Here is a 23489-nt window from a genome sequence, read left to right as displayed (position 1 = left end):
TTTGACATGTTAAAAATATTTAAACAATCAAAAGTATTTCGTATCACTTCAACTTTTTCAACTCTTCGATGTTATAAAAACTTTCTTGTATTACATTTATCTTTTACATATTTACATTTGTATTTATTTTTTATTTTAAATATTAAACATTAATCATGTTTTTTACCACAAATTTTTTAATTTTAAAGTAATTTTACCACACTTCGATTTTATAAAAATATTTTTCACGATACAAGATCCTCAATTTCCTAAAGTTCAAGCGACGAAGCCATTCATAAATGTTGTTGATGAAGCTTTTGCCGTTGTGAAGGGAAAGAATTAATTCTTCAGCAATTCGAATCCACAGGAGGAAGAGATCTTCGAACTCATTTTTTAATACAAAAGTATAATGGGTATACACCATTTATATCAATATCCAATATACACCACTTCAATCTTATTTTTTGGTAACCATCCATCGATCATCACTGGATGAAATAAGGCGACATTATGAACGTTGGTTTTGCATAAAATGAGAAGTTTTTTTCTCATCCTCAGATAAAATGTTTTTATGAACAGTTTGTTTATTCAACTTGCATCCTGCTTCAATAAATTTCTCCATGAAATATTTCTCATGTGAAATGTCATGAACAGTTTTTCCATCGCCTATTAAAATCTTCCACCATCGTTCATCGACAAATCTTTTCAAATTCTTGGTTATCGACGCCTGCACTTCAAAGAAGCATTCCATGAACATCTTTCAGTCATCGTGTTCATCTGAGGAAGAAGAATGATAATATTTTCATATTATTATTAATAGTAATTTATTTCTTATAACAAATGTTAAAGACAACCGACTTAAAAAATTTTTAAAACACAATATCTTGCTTAAAAATAAAAACAAATCAATTCAAAAATTATTTCTTACTTCTTAAATATTTATTACACAAATAAATAATTTGCGAATTACTGAATTAACCCTTTAGAGCCCACCCATAGTTAACCTGAAAAAAAATTAAAACATGTTTTTACACAGTTAAATATATATATATATATATATATATATATATATATATATATATATATATATATATATATATATATATATATATATATATATATATATATATATATATATATATATTTAACTGTGTAAAAACATGTTTTCGGTTGCAAAATACAAAAATGTAGATCTTTTTGATTTTTTTTTTTTTTTCGACGTCTTATGTCTTGTGTTGGGTTGCTTTGGACATACGCAAATCTTTTAGCCTTTGATGATATCATAGTTTCAATGATGCAGTATTTAGATAAGGAAAATAAGTTGTTTTTTGAAAATATTTTAGATGTCTAAACTGATGGACTTAGATCATTTCGTGTTAACTAAATATAGACATAGATCATTTCGGTCATTTTTTATTTTTAAAACGTTCACTTTTTATATTTTATTAAATATTTTTATATTATATTAAATATTTTTATATCATATTAAATTTTTTTTTAGAATATGGTTAATCTGACGTTTCTTTTCTGATAGAAACTTATTGAATAAAACTGTAATTTTTATTATGAAAATGGGATAGTTTTTTTTTATTTCTCAAAAAATTTTGGCAGATGAATCACTTAGCCTTGCAACGCCTCGATTATTGCACCTTTCCATAAATAAGCTTAAAAGCATGAGAACTAACAGACTTAATTTTAGCTGTACAAGCTGTACAAGAAAAATTTTAGCTGCAAATTAAAATAAAAAAAAAATTATCCAGCCGAAAAACCGCCAATTTTTCGATAAGCTTGCTGAAGTTAGAAAAAAAAATTCGGCTTATGGGTCAACAACGACAACGACAACGTTTATCACTTGATGCTTCAACTAAAACAAAACAAAACAAAACAACAAAAAAAAAAAACGTTTCAACAAATGCGTTTTGTTTTTAAAGCCATTCAACAATTTATTCCGAATCTTCCCTGTTCATTAAACTATTTATTCAACTTACATTTGTGCAAATCATGCTCATATCTCGACTCTAAGCAACTTTGCCCTGTCACGAAATCCTCTTTGAAAATGTAAGAGGTTTAAACAAACCATTTCAAAGAGGAACTTGATAGTGTCCCTATAATGATCTTTTAAAGTAAATTCCCACATGATTAGTTTGCCTTAATTAGAGACATTATTTAATTAAACTTGGATCTAAACCAAAGTTATATTTGTAGATAATGTTCTTGCATTTTCTCGAATTATCGCACATTCGCCGTTTTCTGAATTAATTAACAGCCCAAATTTGGAGGCTATATTATAGTACGTAGATTTCCTTTCCTGTATTTCTTCTAAAAGTGTATCTTTTATTACAAAATGTTATTAACACAGATAATCTGCGCTTTTTTATAAAGTTGTATATCTTTTGAAGTTCCATTCCCAAATTGATTTTTCCTCATAATAATTCTTGTAACTTTATTTTGAAAACTTCTCGAAATATTTTCTCCTTCCGTTCTGTGAAAATAAAAATACTTCGATATTCTACACTCTATTTAACTCTAATCAGTACATATTAAAACAATTGTTCGACCCGTGTCGGCACTTTTGGATTTTACACTTCGCAGTTGATGCATCAGCTTGTATACAATAAATATTATAACAAAGACAGCATTAACAAATGCTATAAAGGTTTAAACTAATAATAAAACTTTAAACTATAATAATAAGTTGCACGTCCATCTCTTATACGTCCATGCTTTTCCTTCCTTAATTCCGTCTTTAATTCCAATTGCGGAAGATGAATACTTACCATTTTCTTTTCTTTAAGAAATTTTTATCTTTTAATAAAGTTATAATTTTCTTTAAAATGTTGTGGGTAAAAATTTGTCTGCATCAAGAAAAGATTATTTATGGAAGTGGAGAAAATTAAATAAATCAGTTTAAGAAGAATGTCGAGACGAAAGTGCAGATGAACGTAAACAAAACTGTGCGCAACCTCAAGAAGAAGCAGTTAGAGATTCTTTTCATATTAGCAGTCAGAGTTGTTGTCGTTTACCTGTGGAAGAAAATATGGAAGTAGAGTTGAACGATTCCCATGAGTATTGGTCCGACAGTTCTAGCGACAGCGAGTCTTTTAATCCATCCACCTGTAAAGAAAACCTCTCAGGAGAGCTGGCATCCTGGTGTCTAAAGTTTAACTGCTACCAAGCAGCCATGAATAGTTTACTCGATATACATCGAAGACATGGTAACACGTTACCCACCCAACAACAAGTCGTTTTAAAGTCGAATTTAAGACGTGTTGAGATTGGTATTCAAAATGTCTTAAACTGGTCGAAAATGAAACACTGTTAGTCATCTTAACTAAAAAGTCTTAAAGTTGTCTTAAGACATCTTAAAGTTGTCTTAAACTGGTTGTCGGAAGAAGTCTTAATGACGTGTTAAAAAGTCATCTTAAACACGTCTATAATTGAAGGCATATGTAGGGTGGGTAACCAAAGATGCAAAACCACTTTTAAAAGTACCATAAGAAATTAGCGTGTTCAAAAATGTGGTATTAAGAATTAGGTATTAAAAACAAATTTTACAGGGTCTAAAAGAGAAATATCACTTAGTTTCAGTATTGATAGGCTACCTTTATTTAAATCATCCAATACTAAAATGTGGTTAATTCTGTGTGAAATTAGTGGTGGAAAGATTTTTATTGTGGAATTATACACAGGGGAAAGTAAACCATCAAGTTTGGATGTGTTTTTAAATGATTTTTTACAGGAATTGTTTGGTTTAAAGTTATACACACGGTTAAAGTTAATTCTTCATTCGTTAAACGTCCCATTCAAATTAAGGTATGAAAGACCAATTGTTGAAAACTTTTTGAGCACTGATTTCACAGTCTTTGTTTAACTTTCAAGAAATAATAAAAAACTAAGTCACAAATGCGTATCACCAGATCAAAATATACAAGTAAACTGAAAATAATTATTGACGAGGCTAATTCTATTTGTTACCGCAAATATCAAGTGTTATACATTTTATAGTTTTTTCAAATGTACCGCAATTTAATTATGCTATATTGAAATCTAAAAAGTTGTTGTTTTTAACAATAATTATATATGTGTGGATACAAAAGATGCACCGCACAAACTTGCTTACAGATTTACAAAATATTGAATCAGTACATGGTGAGGGAAATTCTATTTTCTTCACTGTATGTAACGAAATTGAAAGATAAATAGAATGACAATATTTTGCTTTAAAGTTGTTTATTATCATTTTTTTTTTTTTTTTTACTAATGTAACGTTACGCTGTTGTGCTAAAAATAAATCTGTCGAACATCTTTATTTCTTTTCTGCGTCTCTTGATGGAAGTTCTTTAAACAAAAAGGGCTAACGAATCCATTGTACAGTTATCCTTGCTTATCAAAATAAATGCTGGCTCATTACTGTCAATTGCTTTACGTATTGAGCGGCGTGCTCGTTTCTCTCTAAAACTTGTAAATAAAAACAAAAGAATGATATTAAATGACGCAATTAGCTCAGCCCCGGGTAATTCCACATCAAATCACCCAGTCCATTGAACCATGTGTCTTCCTTTTGTGTTATATTTTGACACATTATTCCTTATTATAAAAAAATATTACATGCAAAATTTCAGCTAAAAATGTTGAGCGGTTGACAAGATACTGCAATTTTAATATTGACCTGGTTTCCCAAAATGACCCGGTTTTCATAACATTCTGAAAAAACATTTTTCTTAAAAAAATAAGAAATAAAAATGGCAAAAATATGAAAATAAACATATATAATGTTTTTTTGATGCTGAATTCAATAAAAGTACTTAAAATGCTCAAATATAAAAGGAACATGCTTAAAAGTTAATAAAACAACTAGTTTCTATAAACCAACTTTGGGGCCCAATATCTCAAAACACCCCTGTCAAATTTTTTTTTTTTTTGCTGTTAATATTTTCAACTGCTTATAATCTTACTAGGCACAAAAAATCTAACTGAAAAAACAACTGAAACATATGGAACTTTAATTTCAAAGATCTATTACTTTTTCAAGAAATTCCCAAAAAATATTTGTAAATAAAATAAAAATAAGTTAATCGTAATTTAAACATTCACTTAAATATACAAGATTTTTAAAGGTATCGAAGATGTAAGTTATTTTGACTGTGTTTGTAATAGTTTACAATATTGTTCCCATTTTACTTGTACTTCCTCTATTTTAGCATTTTCAAACACATAGTTTCTACCAGAACTAGAGCAAGCTTGTGGAACAGATAGTTTTTTCAATATGTTGGTGTTGGAAATAAAACAGTAGTCGTCTCTTTCAGGCCAGTTAAAACAGATTGATGGACCATTTGGGTGAAGAAATTTAACTTTAGCATCAACTTCTTCTAGGTTGGATTTAGTTACAATGCTGATCCATTACTACACAGACTACAGTTACATAACAACCTAAAGCAACAGTATCAAGTTGAAATATATCTTGTTTCTTTTTAAGATTGTGGATTATTGAATAATTAATGTCCATACTACACCTCTTTGCCCCAACCCTGTTATCTCCAAGATCATAAATTGATGAAAGCTACCAGTACCAGGTAGAGTTATTACACCAGTGTACCTTTCTTTTTGCTCTTCATGTTGCAATTGTAAGTCCAATCCCTTTATGTAAATGAAGTTAACAACCTTGATTTTCTCAATACAAAATTCATACATAGCTTCTGATGTGAGAATTTGGTTTCTGTATGGTCGTTTTAAACTTTTTTGTGCTGTTAACCTTTTTACAGTACCGCCAATCCCATTGCATGGTGACTTTTCATGGGACGTGGCAAAAAAGTACCATTCAACTTTAAGGTCAAATTCACTTTCTAAGGTCAAATTCACATAGATTGTAAAAGCTTTTACAATTTTTGTACTGTCCTGCGCAACCATCAGTGAATATATGTAATTTAGACAGATTGGAAAATTTTTTGATAAAGAAATAATTCAAACCTTTTCAGAATCCCTCTGTTGTATATTTTTTTACACTGATAGATATTGGTTATTTTCTTTATAGATATATTTATATATATATATATATATACAATCTGCATATATATATATGAAATATATATATATGAAATAGTTAATTTGTTAAAATTTAAATGAAATTTACCAATAAATATTGTTTTATAACTGAACTTTTTATAAACTAGTTATTATAAACTTTTACAAAATATAGTTGTCAAAATTTTAAAAACAAATCAATATCACACTTATTCAGTTTTTATATAAAAACAAAACAGGATGTTTTTTTCAGTTGTTAAGATCAAATAACTAAGTTATCATATAGTTAAGACTTCCTTAAATATAACAAAATTCTTTTTTTTTTTTTTTTAAGGAGTCTATAAACTAAATATAATATTTTACAGAATTCTATTTGCATGTTTTTTAAAATAATTTCTTCAAAAAGTAATAAATCATTGAAATTAAAGTTCCATAAGTTTCAGTTGTTTTTCCAGTAAGATTTTTTGTGCCTAGTAAGATTATAAGCAGTTGAAAATATTAACAGCAAAAAAAAAAAAAATTTGACAGGGGTGTTTTGAGATATTGGGCCCCAAAGTTGGTTTATAGAAACTAGTTGTTTTATTAACTTTTAAGCATGTTCCTTTTATATTTGAGCATTTTAAGTACTTTTATTGAATTCAGCATCAAAAAAACATTATATATGTTTATTTTCATATTTTTGCCATTTTTATTTCTTATTTTTTTAAGAAAAATGTTTTTTCAGAATGTTATGAAAACCGGGTCATTTTGGGAAACCAGGTCAATATTAAAATTGCAGAATCTTGTCAACCGCTCAACATTTTTAGCTGAAATTTTATGTGTTAACTTTTCTTTTTAAGATGCAACAGCCAAAGAAATTTTTAAAAAATTTGAGGATTCATGGTTCAAAATGTTCTAAATTTTGGGTGATTTGATGCGGAATTACCCCCCCTCAAAATTAGAGTTGGAATTAGGTTAGTTCTGACTGCCGTATTTTTTTACAAGTCGTCCTCATTTTCGATATCATTCTCAACATTCTAAAAATTAGATTATGCCCACGCCTCTTTGACAGCAGCTATCTTAAAAAATTTTTTCAAAGTTTTTTTTCACAAGGTCATTTTAATTGCTATGGAAACGGCAAGGATAAATTGTTCCAAGTTACATGAAAAATGAAATCAGTCAACATAAATGATTAGGATTTGAACTTGATTTGAAAACAACCGAAAATTCTCCAAAACGAAACAAATTGATTATCTTTAACAAAATTAACCTGTTTTTTTATAAAAAAAAAAATTTTTTTTTTAACTGCCTTCCTTCGGGAAAAAAAAATGTCCAAAGTTCGAAGGTTTTTTTTTTTTCCCGCTAGAATTTTGTTTTTCGATTTTCCAAGTTTCAATTTTTTTTATTTATCAACATCAAAAAAAAACAACATTCCGTTCTAAAAAATGATCGAATCTCATCTTAAAAACTCGAATATTTCTTTCATAACTGTTACCATTGAGAACAACAAAAAAACAACCTAATTAATTTATATTTCCATTATTATTACATTATATTATTATCATTTTATTATATTTCTGTGATTTTTTGCAGCATTTAAAATACTTCTTTAAGTTTTAATAAACAACAAATATTCGCAACAAAAACTGCAAATAAAAATGAAAATCTTTCAATTTTTCTCCACTTTTTATGTTTTAAAAGAAAATCGTTGTTTTTTTTCAGTTTAAATTACTTAATATTTCATTTCATAAATAGTTCTTGCATTATTTACACCTTTTACATTTTTATTTAACATATTAAAAATATTTAAACAATCAAAAGTATTTCGTATCACTTCAACTTTTTCAACTCTTCGAGGTTATAAAAACTTTCTTGTATTACATTTACTTTTTAAATATTTACATGTGCATTTATTTTTTATTTAACATATTTTTTCATATTTATTTCTTTAAACTCTTCGATGTTATAAAAAGTAAGTCCACGGTACCAGATCTCCAAATACTTGAAGTTCGAACCACGAAGCCATTCACAAAAGTTGTCGATGAAGTTCGTGTCGTCGTGAAGGTTAAGATATAATGCTTCAGCGAGTTGAATCCACGGGAGGATGAAACCTTTGAACTCGTTCTTTGATACGAAAGTATCACTGATTTTTATCAACAACCATTCAATCTTATGCTTTGGTGTCCATTCATCGATCTTCACTGGATGATATAAGTTGACGTAACGAACGTTGGTCGAACATAAAATGATAAGTTTTTTCTCATCTTCAGATAAAATCTTTTTCTCAACAAATAACTCATTCAACTTGCATCCTGCGTTTAAAAATTTTTCCATGAAATATCTCTCATATAAAACATCATGAGCAGTTTTTCCATCGCGTGTTCTAATCACCCACTCTCGTTCATCGATTGATCTGTTCATGTCCTCGGTAATCGACGCCTGCGCTTCGAAGAAGCATTCCATGAACATCTTGTATTCATCTTCAACTGCAGAATAATAACAACATATTAATATCAATATTAATATTTATTTATTTTCAACAACAATTATTTGCAGTTATCAATAATTATTGCAACAGCAATTATTCAAGAATCATTTCTTGTATTCATCTGAAGAATAATAATAACAATAACATATTAATATTGTTATTAATATTTATTTATTTACAACAACAATTATTCAAGAAAATCAACTTTCAAAAATTTGAAAAGACATTATCGTGTTTAACAAATATAAAACGGATACTATTTTCTTTATCAAAGAGATTCAAACAGTCCAAAAGATCACAAATCAGTTCAAAAAATGTTTTTCATTTATTAAATCTTTATTAAACAAATAAATATTTACGAAATACAAAGTTAAAGTATTTATTGAAACTTGTCTTACGCCGTTTTCAAACTTTGGTTGCGCTCACGGCCTACTTAATAACAGGCCTGAAAGACGCGCAAAAAAAAAAAAAAACTGTAGGCGGATGTTTGTCAAAACAAAAATGGAGAAAGTTTTGTGGTTTTTTTAGTTATATTTTTAGTGTTTATATATATATATATATATATATATATATATATATATATATATATATATATATATATATATATTCAGTCATGTATATAGATATAATGCAGTAATGTATTTACATAATATGATATACTACACAATATATATTTAAAATCAATTGCTTATAATTATTTGATAGTCAATATTATTTTATTTGTATTTTGTGTATTTAGTAATCTTTCAAAACAAAAATTACTATATCATGCCTTTTAAATGTTGTGTGACTGGTTGTAGAGGAAACTATGATAAAGAACATAAAGTTAAACTTTTTCGATTACCAAACAAAAACCGTAATCCTCAAGAAAGAGAAAGATGGATTAGATCTATTCCAAGAGAAAACATTCCAAATAGTCCAAATACATTCATTTGTGAAAATCATTGGCCAGTTAATTATGAAACTTGTCAAATTCATGGTAAAATTCGTCCCTTAAATCCACCAACTATTTTCATCTGTGTATTTCAAAGTCAAATTCCTACACCTCCACCAACAAAAAGAACAACAACAAAATCACTACCATCTACGCGTAACATGAAACCTGATGAAATTTCAGCTCACTTGGATTTGTATGAAATTAGTTGTTTTGATGATCTTTGCCTAAAAGTAAGCAAAGAAGTTATTCCATTTCCAGTAACATCTTTTACAGTGGATGATGGTTTAATAATCCAAAGTAAGGATTATATTGATACCTCTGCTATTCCACAGTTTCTTTTAAAAGTTAAAATTGATATGCAATTTGAAGGTTTTCATTTTGGATCTAGATGCTCTATTATACCACTGTGCAGTAATCGAATACATAAAATTACATCTTTCTTACAAATTTTAGAAGCTATTAGATATTTACATTCCGTTGAAATGGATCATAAAAAAAACATTATCCTACAACAAGTTGTTAGCATGCATGCATTAACATTTGTTGGTAATAAAAAATATTCTCCAGAAATTCTAAGTAGGGCTTTTGAGTATTTTTCAATTTCAAGATCTCTTTACAGTCGTATTAGAGATGACTATGAAATGCCAAGTATTGTAACACTTGGTAAACTTATATCTAAGGTTAGTAAGCTAGAGGATTTTGATTTCCTCAACAAATATTTTATGCAACTAGAAGATCCTCGTCAAAAAAATGTAATTATTATAATCGATGAAGTTTATGTAAAACCACAACTAACGTATCAAGGAGGTAACTTATTTGGAAAAGCAGTAAATAATCCAGAACATTTTGCAACCACTGTTTTGAGTTTTATGATTTGCTCATTATTAGGAGGAAAGAGGTTTTTGTACAAAGCACTGCCAGTGTATCGTTTAAGTGCTGATTTTCAATATGAACAAGTTGTAAATATGTTAAATTTGATTCGTTCATGTAATGGCATTACTGTTGCAATTTTATGTGATAATAATAAAGTAAATCAATCATTCTTTAAAAAATTCAATTTGATTTCTCCATGGCGCACAACTGAAAACATTTTTTTGCTCTATGATTATGTACATCTAATCAAATCTATCAGAAACAATTGGTTAACTGAAAAAATGCAAGAGTTAAAGTATTCTGACTGCGGCCTTGAAAAAACTGCAAAGTGGGTTGACTTGAAGAAGCTGGTTGAGTTAGAAAATAATTCTATTGTGAAACTATCAAAGCTTAATGAAATTTCTATCTGTCCAAAACCTATAGAACGACAGAATGTTGCTTTATGTCTTAAGATTTTTTGTGTTGAAACGTTAACTGCATTAAAAATTCATCCAGAAATTCAGGATTCAGGTGGAACTGTTGATTTTATAGAAAAAATTGTAGACTTTTTCAAAATCCTAAATGTAAAAAGTCAGTTCGAAGACGTTAAAACTAAAGACTTAAAAAGGGCTGTCTTTGATAACCCTAACGATCAACGATTAGATTTTTTACTTGATATAGCAAGTATGTTTGAAAAAATGGTTCCTAAAAAACAAGGACAAAGAGTAAAACAACTTACCAAAGATACTGCTCTTGCTCTTGCATACACGAGTAGAGGACTGGTTGAGTTAACTAAGCATCTCCTCAGCACTTCACACGAATATGTATGTCTAGGAAATTTTTCTAGTGATCCCATTGAAAAAATGTTCAGTAAGCTACGTCAAGGTTCTGGTGGAACATATTTTATTAATGTTCAACAAGTTTTACAAAAAGTAAACATTAAGAAAACAAAGCTCCTTGATTTAAACACAGATTTTGATGGAATTCAAACATGTTGTGAACATGCTTGTTTGAAATGTGGATTTTTGCTAAATGATGACAATACCTTCAATGTGTTTCATAATCTTTCAAATATGGAGTTAGCCTTGTCTAAGTCTGTAAAAATGGCTTTAGTTTATATTGCAGGATACATCAGTAGAAATGATGTAGATGAATATGATACGCAGTTCTATTACAACGAATTTGGAGAATTTACTAAAGAAATCAACAGAGGAGGCTTGAAGATACCTGGAGACAATATGTGTCAATGGGTGATTTATTGCTATGTATTTTTTCATCACATCATGTCATCAGTTTGTAGGACAAGTTTTATAAATATAACAATGATGGTAGCAGAATTTTATGGATTTGAAAACATAGATAAGTTTCATGGAAAAATACTATCTAACATATTATTTAACAACTATAGCAAGCTTTACTCACCTCGATCGACAAAAGAACCAGCTTTAAAAGTACTTAAATTGTCACAAAAATGATCATTGCGGAGCAGAAATGTAAATGTATGTAAAATATGTTTTGTGAAGTTGTAGGGTTTGTGAAATTTGAAAAGATATTATTAAAGAAAAGTGTTGTTTTTTTTAGTAATCGATTAAAAAATGTTATCTTATTGTAAAAGGTTTTTAAAATAAACAGCTCTCAAAATTTGAAAACAAGCAATTAAGCAGCTAGTGTAGCGAATTTTAAATTTTAACTCAACTTATTTGTTTACAAAATTGTTTAAATCGACATATTTGTTTACAAAATATCCGCCTACAGTTTTTTTTTTTTTTTGCGCGTCTTTCAGGCCTGTTATTAAGTAGGCCGTGGTTGCGCTCCAACCAATAGAAATACGATAAATAATTCAACCAATCAGAAGCTCTGCCAAAAGCCATAAAAGAGCGCGCAACTTTATTTAAAAGTCGCGTGAGATTTTTTGATGCAAAAATAATTTATTTTCAAACTGAGATAAAAACATATTCACTTTCTTTTTCTTTGTTGTAGCAACGAAAAATGTTAAAAAGTAAACGAAAAGCATGACAACTTAAAGCAGTAACAGTGGAATAAAATTGCTAAAACAGTTGGAAATCAAATATTAAAAATTTCAAACGAAAGGTAGAGTATAAGAACCCATTCTTCTTTTTGGTGACCTTTTTTATAACTAGTTTTGAAGAGAAAAAATATAAAATAAACATTTTAATGTCACCAAAAAAACTGAAAATTTTCAAATATATAACTTTAGGCAAAGAAATGTAAGGTCATTGTGTTAAGTGAACTTGTTATCGCTTTTTCCCTAACATTATACTTAGCAGAAATTTATACTGCTCAAAACTGACTTGAACGAAAAATGTTAAAAAGTATTATAAAAAAGTAAACTAAGAGTATGTCAATTTAAAACTGTAACACCAAAAGTACCGTATAAAAAGCCATTTCTTTTGTGGTCATCTTTTTTTTAACTTTCAAACTAGATTTGAAGAGAAAAAGTCATAAAATTATTTTTATATCATCAAAACCTTTCAAATTTATAACTTTAGTCAAAGAAACAAAAAACTCATTGTATTAGCTGAGCTTTTTGTCGCTTTCTCTCTAAAATCCAAGCATATAGAAATATAATCTGCTCAAAATATATTCTAACAACTACATGATGCATAATAACAAATCAAAAACACATCTTTCGCATCGTTCGTTCAGAAATTTTTGTAAACAAGAAAATGGAAATAAAAGTTAGCGATTTTCATCATAGAAATAACTCAACTCCTGTGGCGATGTTCTCATTTGAAAAACCTCCGTTCGCTCACAGGGTTATTTGAAAACTCAAACAGAGTGAGGGTTTAATTGTAATTGAAAACTAGAACGTGGAATGTGGAACGACAGTTTGCAACCTTCTCTTCTCTCAATTTATCAAGGAATTCTATATATTCTCAGTTCTCCTGAGAATATTTAGAGCATCTCATGTCAGTTTTTAAAAATAAAAACGTGATCGAAGTTTTTACACTTTTTTTTATAGGAACTTTCAAACAAACCAAAAAAGCTTGTTTTCGATTTTGTAAAAATCGAGAAACATTAGCTTGATTTTAGAAAACATCAATTTTTACTCGTAAAATAATTAAATTCTTATTTTATTTCTACGCTGCTTTTACAATAGTTCATGTTGTTTTCAAAATATAAGTGTTCTCTTTGTTCAATATCAACACAAATTTACATCGCAAAGTAATTAGTAATCCACAGTGGGACAGGTGGTGATGGAAAAAACCTCAAAAAAAAGCTTATTCTATTCAAAACCATATAATAAAATATACTAGTACTCTCCCGTTGTACTATTTCAAAAACTCTTTTGAGTATAATAGTATCTTTTCAATAATAGAAGATTTTAAATCCACAAAAATCAGTTGCGGTATAATAAAATGTAATGCATAATAAAATATCTTTTTTTGTCAAAAAAGCAAGAATTTTAAAATTTTTAAGCAAACATATTGTAAACAGTAACTTTTAAAATATTATGCGTGTGTGATATTAGTTAACATATTTTAACTATTTAATAGTTTACCTTTACAAAAACAAATTTTTAGTCAAGATCACTATTTATAATATATACAAAAACTGGTCTTAAAAAAACGAGGTAAGTTTTAAACATATAACACTTTTTTTTTTTACAATAATGTCGTACATCGTATGATCAAAACGTTGTCCACCATAGTCTAATATTCGGCCCACTGTGCATTGTGGCGAAATTGTGTAATAAAATGATAACAAATTAGTGATAACAAATAATAATTAATGTTTAATGATACTTACCTATTAGAATAAATAACTTAATTAGTAACTTAAAATGTGATAACTTATCACAATTAAAATAAAATTAAAAACAAATATGTGTCAGTCAAACTGATAATTTTTTTTTATAGAGAAAAATGGTTTCGGAAGCGTGGAAATACTTTGATAAAGTTGTGGTAAATGATAAGAAATACGGAGATTGCAAAAAATGCCATAGAAGAATCGCTTGTCCAGGAAGCAGCTCAAACGGCCTAATTGATCACGTCAAAAGTTGAGAGAAAATAGATTTAAAACCATCCAGTTTCAGACCAGTTTTGACTAAGATATCGTTAAACTATCCTCTTGCCAAGTTGAGAGCTCTTGATGGATATTCGATTAGGTTCATAACTCAATCTGAAACACTAAGAATGCTTTTTGAAAATTATGGGCATAGTTTGCCCTAGTCAGCGTCCACAATTTCAGAAAAAATTAAGATGTTTCATGCTGAAGCCAAATGTTTAATGATCGCTGAATTGGCTGCATTGAAAGCAAAAGCAGAAAAATTTGGACTACCAGGTGACGAATGGTGTAGCAATAGAGGTAGAAGATACTACAATTTAAATGTTCATCACGACCGAACATATTGTTTAGGAACGGTGAAATTGCCATCTCCTAGTTCTGCCAAAACATTAAACATTTTGATTATGCAAAAATTAAAAGAATTCGGTATAGATGATGAAGGAGTTGCAGTTAAAACTACGGATGACTGTAGCTGGATGGTGAAATTGGGTATCATATTTAAGTTTCCGCATCAAATCTGCCAGAATCATTCAATTCATTTGAGTGTTTGTGATTTGATATACGCTAAAAAAGATTGTCGCGAAATTGTGAACAAAGAAACTGAATCGGATATTGAAACTGAAATGGAAACTGATGGAGAGACTGAAGGAGAATTTCTTATTGACTATTCGGAGAATGAGAATATCAAGAAAATATCGAAAAAAGTCTACAGAAACTTCGAATACAAATTAAGTTTTTAAAATATTCATCGTTTCGATAGAAGTTCTTAAAAGAAAAATACGCAAAATTTACGGATCTTCGCATGACAAAGGACTGTTGCTCGACAACCGCACTAGATGGAACAGTGTTTTTCAGATGATCAAAAGATTTTTGGATTTCTTAGAAGCTGTAAAAAGAAAACACTCGAAGAACTAAACTGCTTAAACATGTTAGATGAAATTGACCTGGATTTCTTAAAATCGCTGTCTGACTTATTGGAAGTCATTGCTGACGCTGCAGTTTGCTTGGAAAAACCAAATATAACAATTTTGGAGTGTGACATCATTATGGAGACGTTAGTAAGGAAATTGAAGGTTGTAGAAACTGACATCAGTTCTAATTTTGCAGAGGCGGTAATCTCCAGATGCGAAAATCGTAAAAATATTATGTTGGTATCATTGAGTCGTTATTTGCACAACCCCGATTTTTTTAAAAATATAAACCACACATTTTTTTACGCTTCCAAAAAAGATATTCAAGTTTATGCTGCAAAATTATTTGATGAACTATTTGCAACAAAGAAAATTGTCTCCAAACAAAATCAGATGATCGCGCTAAAAGCAAACAAGAAGAACCATCACAATCGACATCTTTTTTTGTCGAAATTCAAGAAGTTTTATATCAAAATTAACCAACAGCTAAAAAGCCCAAAAAAGTCAAGACCTTCACCGATCAGTTAAAAGAATACGAAGTAACTGGTGTGAAATCAGAAGCAGTTTTGAAATTTGAACTAGCCATCCACAGAATTCAAACAACTTCCTCGGAAGCAGAGCTTTCTCCTCGTCTTCCAGACGCTTTCTGATGAAATGATAAATGTTTTCATCTTTTTAAAATATTATTTAAAAGACCTTCAGAATAAATACTTTTTTAATATTTTTTTTTAGTTTTTACTACAGGTACCCCAAGAAGTCTTTATTACAGAGCACTGCGGAAGGGGATTTCACTGAAAGTTCACGCCTTCTTCCTAACCGATGCCGGTTAGAAAGCCATTTATTAGATAAAATTTGTTCGTTAAAAGATTGTGATAAGAAAAATATTTAAGTACTAAGAAATGTAAAAATACAAATTTTTTGAAAATTTATTATGAATTATAAAAAAACAACAACATAAGAACAATGTTTAATTATCAACTAGATAGTTTAATTTTTTAATTTATAACAAAGCTTTATCAAAACTCCGATTTTTCTCGACCCTGGATACTTTGCTTTTCTGTCAGGTTTTGAAGGCCTAAATTTTTGTGAAAGTTTTGGGAGGTGGATTGTGTTGACGATAGAGTACACATCAAGGAAGTACATATGGAATGGAGTTTCTTGATATACAAATAAGGTGTTACTGCGCGAGCCATTTTTCGTAGGGTGCAGTCATTTTTCGTAGGTTACCAGATTTCTTTGTTACCTGATGGTTTATTTCCTACTGGCTTTTTATGAGATGTGTTTTAAAAAAACTCGCAGAAATATTGAAAACCATGCTCTCAAACATTCTAAAAAACAGCGTCTATAAACCGATAATAATAAGAATGAAAGCGATGAGCTTTCTTTAAGCGGTAAAGTTTTTTTATCGAAAGAAATTGCTTACAAGAAAATAAACAGATCTAATCAAAAACGTCACGTTTCCACATAGAAAGGACAAAATGCCTTGTGGTTGGATTCTCCAGGAAGACCGTTCAAGTTCTATGAAAAATTTTTTAGATTTAAAAAAAAATTCCCATTATGGGCTGCTTCTCAAAACCAAGATTTAAATCCAATACAACATCTTTGAGGACATTTTGATCTGAAAATAAATTTGAACATTTTCAGTGAAAAGTCAAAAAGGTTTTGACGAAAAAACTTGAAAAATTTAGCTGTTTATAACCTTTTGCACGCTACTGTAGGTAACAAAGTAGAGGACGCAGTGTATGCGCATTAAAAATGTTAAGAATCTTTTTTTACCTCCGATTAAATTGAAAAGTAAGATGCAACAATTTGAAAGGTGATCAATAGATAGCAAACTAAAACATAAACTTAGCTCTGGAATCGAGTTGCTTTTTCATCAAAATTTATTCAAAACACTACATAAAGGGCATTCCACGTCAAGTGGAACCACTTTTTGGTCAAATTCAACATTACCGACTCGGATTTTGATGAAAATTGGCTCACATGTTGGGCATGTGGACAGAAGAAAAACATGTAAATTTTTTTGACTTTGGTCAATTATTTCATGAGATATAACCTTTCAAATTTTGACCTTTTCATTTGACCTTGGTTATTTAAAACGTCATAACTTTTTTTCTATTATACTTAGGAAGTTGATTTTGGTGGCAAACAAGCTCTTGCATAGACGAACAACTTTGTGTCTATACAAAAAAGTGATAAGTTCAATAAAAAAAAAGTTACTGGTCATTTGACCTTTGACCCTGGTCGATGGCAAAGGTCAAAGGTCATAATTTTTTTTTTACACATTGCTTTTTCTATTGTGGATGTCCCATGAAAAAATCTTTTTGGGATTCCCATAAACAGCTTTGGGATTAACGTTAAAGTATAAGTACGTAGGCCCTAAGTTATATAATAGCTACCATATACCAAATATACTATAATTTGGTGATACTTGGCCTATATATATATATATATATATATATATATATATATATATATATATATATATATATATATATATATATATATATATATATATATATATATATATATATATATATATATATATATATATATATATATATATATATATATATATACAGTAGCGTCCAAAAGTAATTGGACAAACACCTTTTTTGTTATATTTTCTCATTAAGTTAACATTTTTAAATGAAATTTCGCGTAAGTTTGTCAAATTACACTACAATTATGAAAAACAAAACAAAAATTCCTTTTTGAAAGTAATTACTCAAAATTTTGCTAAAAGAATGTAAATGATTGGCTCAAAAGTATTTGGACAAACTAAATTCTAACAATGTTGATATAATTTAGACTACTTTAACTTCTTTTTCTGAAGGCAGATTTTTATAAAAACATTCAATTATCAATAATTTGCAATGGGACATAATAAATATTTAAGCGAGGCACTGAAAAAGTTGATTGTACATACATCTAATAACGTTAAGACTGTGCGGCAAATGTTAATAGATATGAACATTCCGCGATCAATAGTTGGTTATACATTAAAAGTTTTTCAACAACGGAGTCACTTCCAAGTTTCAATGAAGTCTGGACGCCCGAAATCAACAACTTTTCGCCAAGATAATGTTGTAGTAAGATCGTCAAAGGCAAATCCGCGCAAGAGTGCTAAAGAAATTCATAGAGAATTTACTCAGTCACATCAAAATTCTTGCTCTTATGCAACAGTAAGGCGTCGCTTGAGACAAAACAACCTTTTTGGCCATCAACCTGTTAAAAAACCTTTTGTTTCTGCAAAAAATCGTAGAGAACGGTTAAAATTCGCTAAAGAACATCTAAATTGAACAGCAAACCAATGGTTGAAAATACTATCGAGTGATGAGTCAAAGTTTAATATGTTTGTTCCTGATGGAATTAAATATGTTCGACGTCCAATAGGTGTTCGAAATGATGTTAAGTACCAAGTTCCTACAGTAAAGCATGGTAGTGGTTCAATAATGGTTTGGTCATGTTTTGGCCGTGATGGAGTAGGTCCAATCTATCGATTTCAAGGCATTATGGACCAAAACATGTATAAAGGAATAATCAAAGATATAAAGCTGCCACATGCAAAAGACAAAATGTTGCGTGGTTGGACTTTCCAACACGACAACGATCCAAAACACACCTCCAAGCTAGTCACGGAATTTTTAGCTCAAAAGAGAGTTCGTATCTTGGAATGGCCGTCACAATCTCCGGACCTGAACCCAATCGAACATCTTTGGGAACATATTGAGAGAAAAATTAGTGTTCGGAAACCATCTAATCAGCATGATTTGTTTGAGTTGATTAAGCGCACTTGGGAGGAAATACAAATTGATGTTTTATTTAATTTGGTTCATTCAATGCCACGTTGATGTAATGCTGTCGTTGTGGCAAAAGGTTTTCCAACGAAATAATAGGATTATGCAAAGATTATATACATTATGTAACAGAATATAACACTATGTAACATTATGTGTATTATTTAACAGAAATCTTCATAAAAAATGCTGAAAATTTATCCTTTGTTGAGAAAGAGCTTTTTTTTAAACGACATATTTAGTTTGTCCAATTACTTTTGAGCCAATCATTTCCATTCTTTTATTAAAAATTTTGAGTAATTACTTCCAAATTAGGATTTTTGTTTTCTTTTTCATAATTGTAGTATAACTTGACATGCTTATGCAAAATTTCATTTAAAAATTTTAACTCGATGAAAAAATATAACCAATAAAGTGTTTGTCCAATTACTTTTGGACGCTACTGTATATATATATATATATATATATATATATATATATATATATATATATATATATATATATATATATATATATATATATATATATATATATATATATATATATGTATATTGTTGAAAAGTAACAAAAATGCCTTATTTAGCAGTTTTAACTACATGGCAGTAGAGTACTGAATGCAGTATATTTACACCATAACCATTGCAATATATATTTGCTAATAATAAATTAAAAAAGCTATAATAGTTAACGATGATGCAAGTTAAGTGCTTTGGTTGCTATTTCAAACTCTTTAGAAGTAATGAAGTATGACTGACCAGTTGTAGTTTTAGGTTCGACTGTTAGCAAAAGATCATTCAAATCAACAGTAAAAATATTTGGAGGATCTCTGAAGGAGAAAAGTTGACCTGGACCATGAGGGTGAAGAAAATTCATGGTTACTTCTATTTTTTCTGGATTGCTCTCCAACACACAACCTATTCACCGATGTTCATCATACTCTACAACCATGTAACCTGTAACTGAACTGAAGTGGAGCTGGCTAACTTTCTGTGACGTAATTTTTTCAATTCTAGACACAGAACTGGAACTCTAATCTTGTACTTGAAGTTCATTCGTGGATAATGGTTTAAAGCAATGAAGTTTTTGGGTACCAGGAATCGTTTTAGCATTCGAAAATCTTTCCTTCAATATTGTGAATTTGATTTGACAATCATTTGCAGTGAGGTATTCAAAGGAAATTCCATGGATATTTTCTTTAGCAAATGTATATAATTGATAAGTGGTCATTATTTGGTCATGGTATGGACGTTGTAAGGTTGCTTTTGCCGCTTCACGTTCCTCCAACTCCATCACAAGGGCCCTTACCATGACTTGTGGCAAAGAAATGCCATTCGGCTGGAATACCAAAGTCCTCTTTGTGATAGCACAGAATTATTAAATTCTTGCAGTTTTTGTATTGTGCTGCACAGCCATCACTAAAATATGTTATTTTTAATACCTTAAATTTCACTTTTAAAAAATTATTTAGTTTACGCTGAAAAAGATGAACTGCAATTGTGTCATGAGTATTTTATTCCAAAAGCAGCACATAACTTCCATGACATAAATTACCTTCATACTTATAACAAAAAACAAAAGGATGTAAAGTTGCTTGACTATTTGTCCAATGATGTCCCTGTGCTGCATCTTGTATGATAAATGCGAAATTTTCTGAAAAATCACCAATAACCAGAAATTCTCCATCAGATTAATTGTTTTTCTTCCAGTCTAAGTATTTTGCTTGCTCTTGAGCAATAAAATCATGTCTAGTAATTGTTTTCAAGCTCCCTAAAAATCTTTCAATAAATTCATCAGTGGACTGTATAAAGGTTTGAAGCTGGGACCTATCTGTTGTAGTCCACTGTTTATACTCAATTTCTTCAACTCCTTTAATTTCAAAGCATTGCAACAGCCATTCCTTTAGCAGAGCAACTCCAGGACAATTTTTACACTCACCTAGAGGACATGCTGGCAAGGAAGGATTGCATTGGATATTAGCCAAAGCATGTTTGTAGTTCTTAATAGAGGTTTCTAGTTCATCTTCTAGTTGTAAATCATCCATATGTGATCCGACTATCATGAGCTTAACATTTTGATGAATGGTACATACACATACACAGTGAGTACCACTTGCTCCTGCAAAGACACATTCTTTTGGACGTAGCTCTGCAAACTTCGAAAACCCAATTCTGATAATTGGATACTTTTCTGAAAATAATTGATAAACTTCCTTCTAATTACTTAAAACTAATCTTTTCTGAATATGTTTTCTTTCCCCATTTTCCATAACAGATAGAAAATCTTTTTTTCCAGGCATTACACGGCTAACAGTGTCAGAGTAATAAAACTCTTTTACCATATCTTTCACATGTACAGGTAGTGATATCCCTTTTTTTGGGTTAGGGGTTGAAAAAAGACCTTTGGTTATTAAAACGTCTTTTAGTTGAGATACAAGTCGATGCGAACAACTGAATTCTCTCATCACTTTTCTATTACTCCATTGAGCAACAAATATTGTCAAAACCATGATCTTTTCACTCTTACTTTTTGTTGATTTATACTTATTCTGAAGCACTTTAACAATGTCATCAGCACATGTTGGAAACTTTTTTATAGTTGCTACGTATTCATCATCCTCTGAAGTATCAATGGCAATAGCATCTGAATTAGGAGATAAAAGGTCTAACTTCCTTTTTTACAAGTTGTTTAAGCTTTTTCTTATTCTCCGAAATATAACTTTTAGCAGTTTGTATTTTGCGTTTATCCAAGGGTGACTCACCCAAAAACGACAAGGATTTATTAAAAATTGAAATTTCTACTTCCTGGCACTGATAATTTTCATCTCCCTTGTCACTACAAATATCTTGAGATCTGGAACTGCCTTGAGAATCTAACTCTGCATTACAATTTGCAGAATTTTCATCATCACATAATCCTATTTCGGAAGGTAAGCCAGTGATCCTCTTTTGGCAAGTATCACATAATTTTGCTCCAGCCATAAGTTTTGAGGGATACATAGCTACTTGCTGACTAGTAACTACCCTTAAAGTTTTATATTGTTTTTTCTTATGGTGTTGCAAAGGATCATAACACTAGTGTTGTCTCTTCTTTAACTCTTTCACTTGCGCTTGAAATGCCATTTTTAATCTAAATTTAATTTGAAAGTTGCTAAAAACTTCTTCCTGAGTTGTCTTTTGATGACTAATTCAATGGAAATGAATTGATTTTTTTAATATAAATATATATAGCTTTAAGTCTCATATCATTTAATACTGACTTAGTATGTATATATAGTACTAGTAATTAAATTACAACCTAGAAAATAAAAGGAAAAAGGGAAATAATTAATAATATATATCTACAATAGGCAATTTACAGAAAACGACCTCAAAATATCGCATTTGTAAGGCCGATAAATAATAAACTTTTAGAACATACTTATACTTTAACGTTAATCACAAAGCTGACATCCACAATAGAAAAAGCAATGTGTAAAAAAAAAATTATGACCTTTGACCTTTGCCATTGACCAGGGTCAAAGGTCAAATGACCAAATGACCAGTAACTTTTTTTTTATTGAACTTATCACTTTTTTGTATAGACACAAAGTTGTTCGTCTATGCAAGAGCTTGTTTGCCACCAAAATCAACTTCCTAAGTATAACAGAAAAAAAGTTATGACGTTTTAAATAACCAAGGTCAAATGAAAAGGTCAAAATTTGAAAGGTTATATCTCATGAAATAATTGACCAAAGTCAAAAAAATTTACATGTTTTTCTTCTGTCCATATGCCCAACATGTGAGCCAATTTTCATCAAAATCTGAGTCGGTGATGTCGGATGGGTGGTTCCACTTGACGTGGAATGCCCCTAATTTGTTCTCCACTTCTAAAATGCTAAAAAGAGACATTTCCGTAGGGGAGGGGTGTTTAAGTGAGAGAGAGAATTGTTTAGAGAAAAGAGTTTTCATAAAACAGTAATAAAAGTGACGCTGAAAACAAAAGCTCAGAAAATAGAAAATATGTTAAAACTTAAGTTTATCATAAAAACGAGGCTAACAAATAAAACTGACAAAACAATCCATCGAACTAGATAACAAACGCAACTGATAATAACATCATTTACTCTACAATTAGTAAAATACTGAATATTTACAATATACCGTGGTGTGACCAAACAAAGTCCTATGCTTTAAGAAAGTCCTTATTTAAGAAATGACAAATTTTTGTATATATTAAACATTTGGGAAAAATAACTTAGTTATTTAAACTATTTATCTAGTTAGTTAAAATAACTTAATTTTCTTCTCTAAATGTTTTCTTTATATATACGAAATTTGTCATTTCTTAAATTAGGACTTTCTTAAAGCATAAGACTTTGTTAGGTCACACCACGGTACTGAAAGTCATGAGAGTTGTTTTCTTCGTAAAACAGACCGAAAAGACTCATGCCCTTAAAATTTTCCTTTCAGCTCTTGAAGCTTTATTTAAAAGAAATTCTTCCCTTGTTTTTATAA

General features: G+C 29.6%; 1 protein-coding gene, 1 long non-coding RNA gene and 4 pseudogenes across 7 annotated transcripts in view; 2 read left to right on the top strand and 4 right to left on the bottom strand.

Moving 5' to 3' along the window:
• Positions 1-201: 201 nt before the first annotated feature.
• Positions 202-995, bottom strand: LOC149894000 (uncharacterized). The gene is made up of 2 exons (XR_016446137.1): positions 908-995; positions 202-756 (listed from the first exon to the last, which is right to left on the bottom strand). It is a non-coding gene; the product is annotated as an uncharacterized LOC149894000 (long non-coding RNA).
• A 1817-nt stretch (positions 996-2812) lies between these two features.
• LOC149893999 (uncharacterized) lies at positions 2813-3850 on the top strand (annotated as a pseudogene).
• A 1262-nt stretch (positions 3851-5112) lies between these two features.
• On the bottom strand, positions 5113-6994 carry LOC149893998 (uncharacterized; annotated as a pseudogene).
• Positions 6995-7802: 808 nt separating this feature from the next.
• LOC149893995 (uncharacterized) overlaps positions 7803-23489 on the bottom strand; it is a 59699-nt gene continuing 44012 nt past the window's right edge. For 2 of the 4 annotated variants that reach the window (XM_090076531.1, XM_090076532.1), the window contains exon 15: positions 7803-8465. In XM_090076531.1, coding sequence (XP_089932657.1) covers positions 7897-8465 — 569 coding nt within the window. In that variant the 3' untranslated portion in view covers positions 7803-7896. The other 2 variants (XM_090076534.1, XM_090076533.1) reach the window with 2 other exon arrangements.
• On the top strand, positions 13647-15920 carry LOC149893997 (uncharacterized; annotated as a pseudogene). Its single transcript, XR_016449134.1, has 2 exons — positions 13647-13851; positions 14138-15920. The product of XR_016449134.1 is annotated as an uncharacterized LOC149893997 (transcript).
• LOC149893996 (uncharacterized) lies at positions 19562-23179 on the bottom strand (annotated as a pseudogene). The gene is made up of 2 exons (XR_016449133.1): positions 22725-23179; positions 19562-22628 (listed from the first exon to the last, which is right to left on the bottom strand). The product of XR_016449133.1 is annotated as an uncharacterized LOC149893996 (transcript).

Source organism: Hydra viridissima, unplaced genomic scaffold (assembly GCF_058129835.1).
Source record: "Hydra viridissima isolate aposymbiotic clone 2 unplaced genomic scaffold, HvirCarnegie_v1 scaffold_1, whole genome shotgun sequence".
NCBI lineage: Eukaryota > Metazoa > Cnidaria > Hydrozoa > Anthoathecata > Hydridae > Hydra > Hydra viridissima.
The sequence above is the reverse complement of the archived record's forward strand: the minus strand, read 5'-3'. Positions and strand labels throughout refer to the sequence as shown.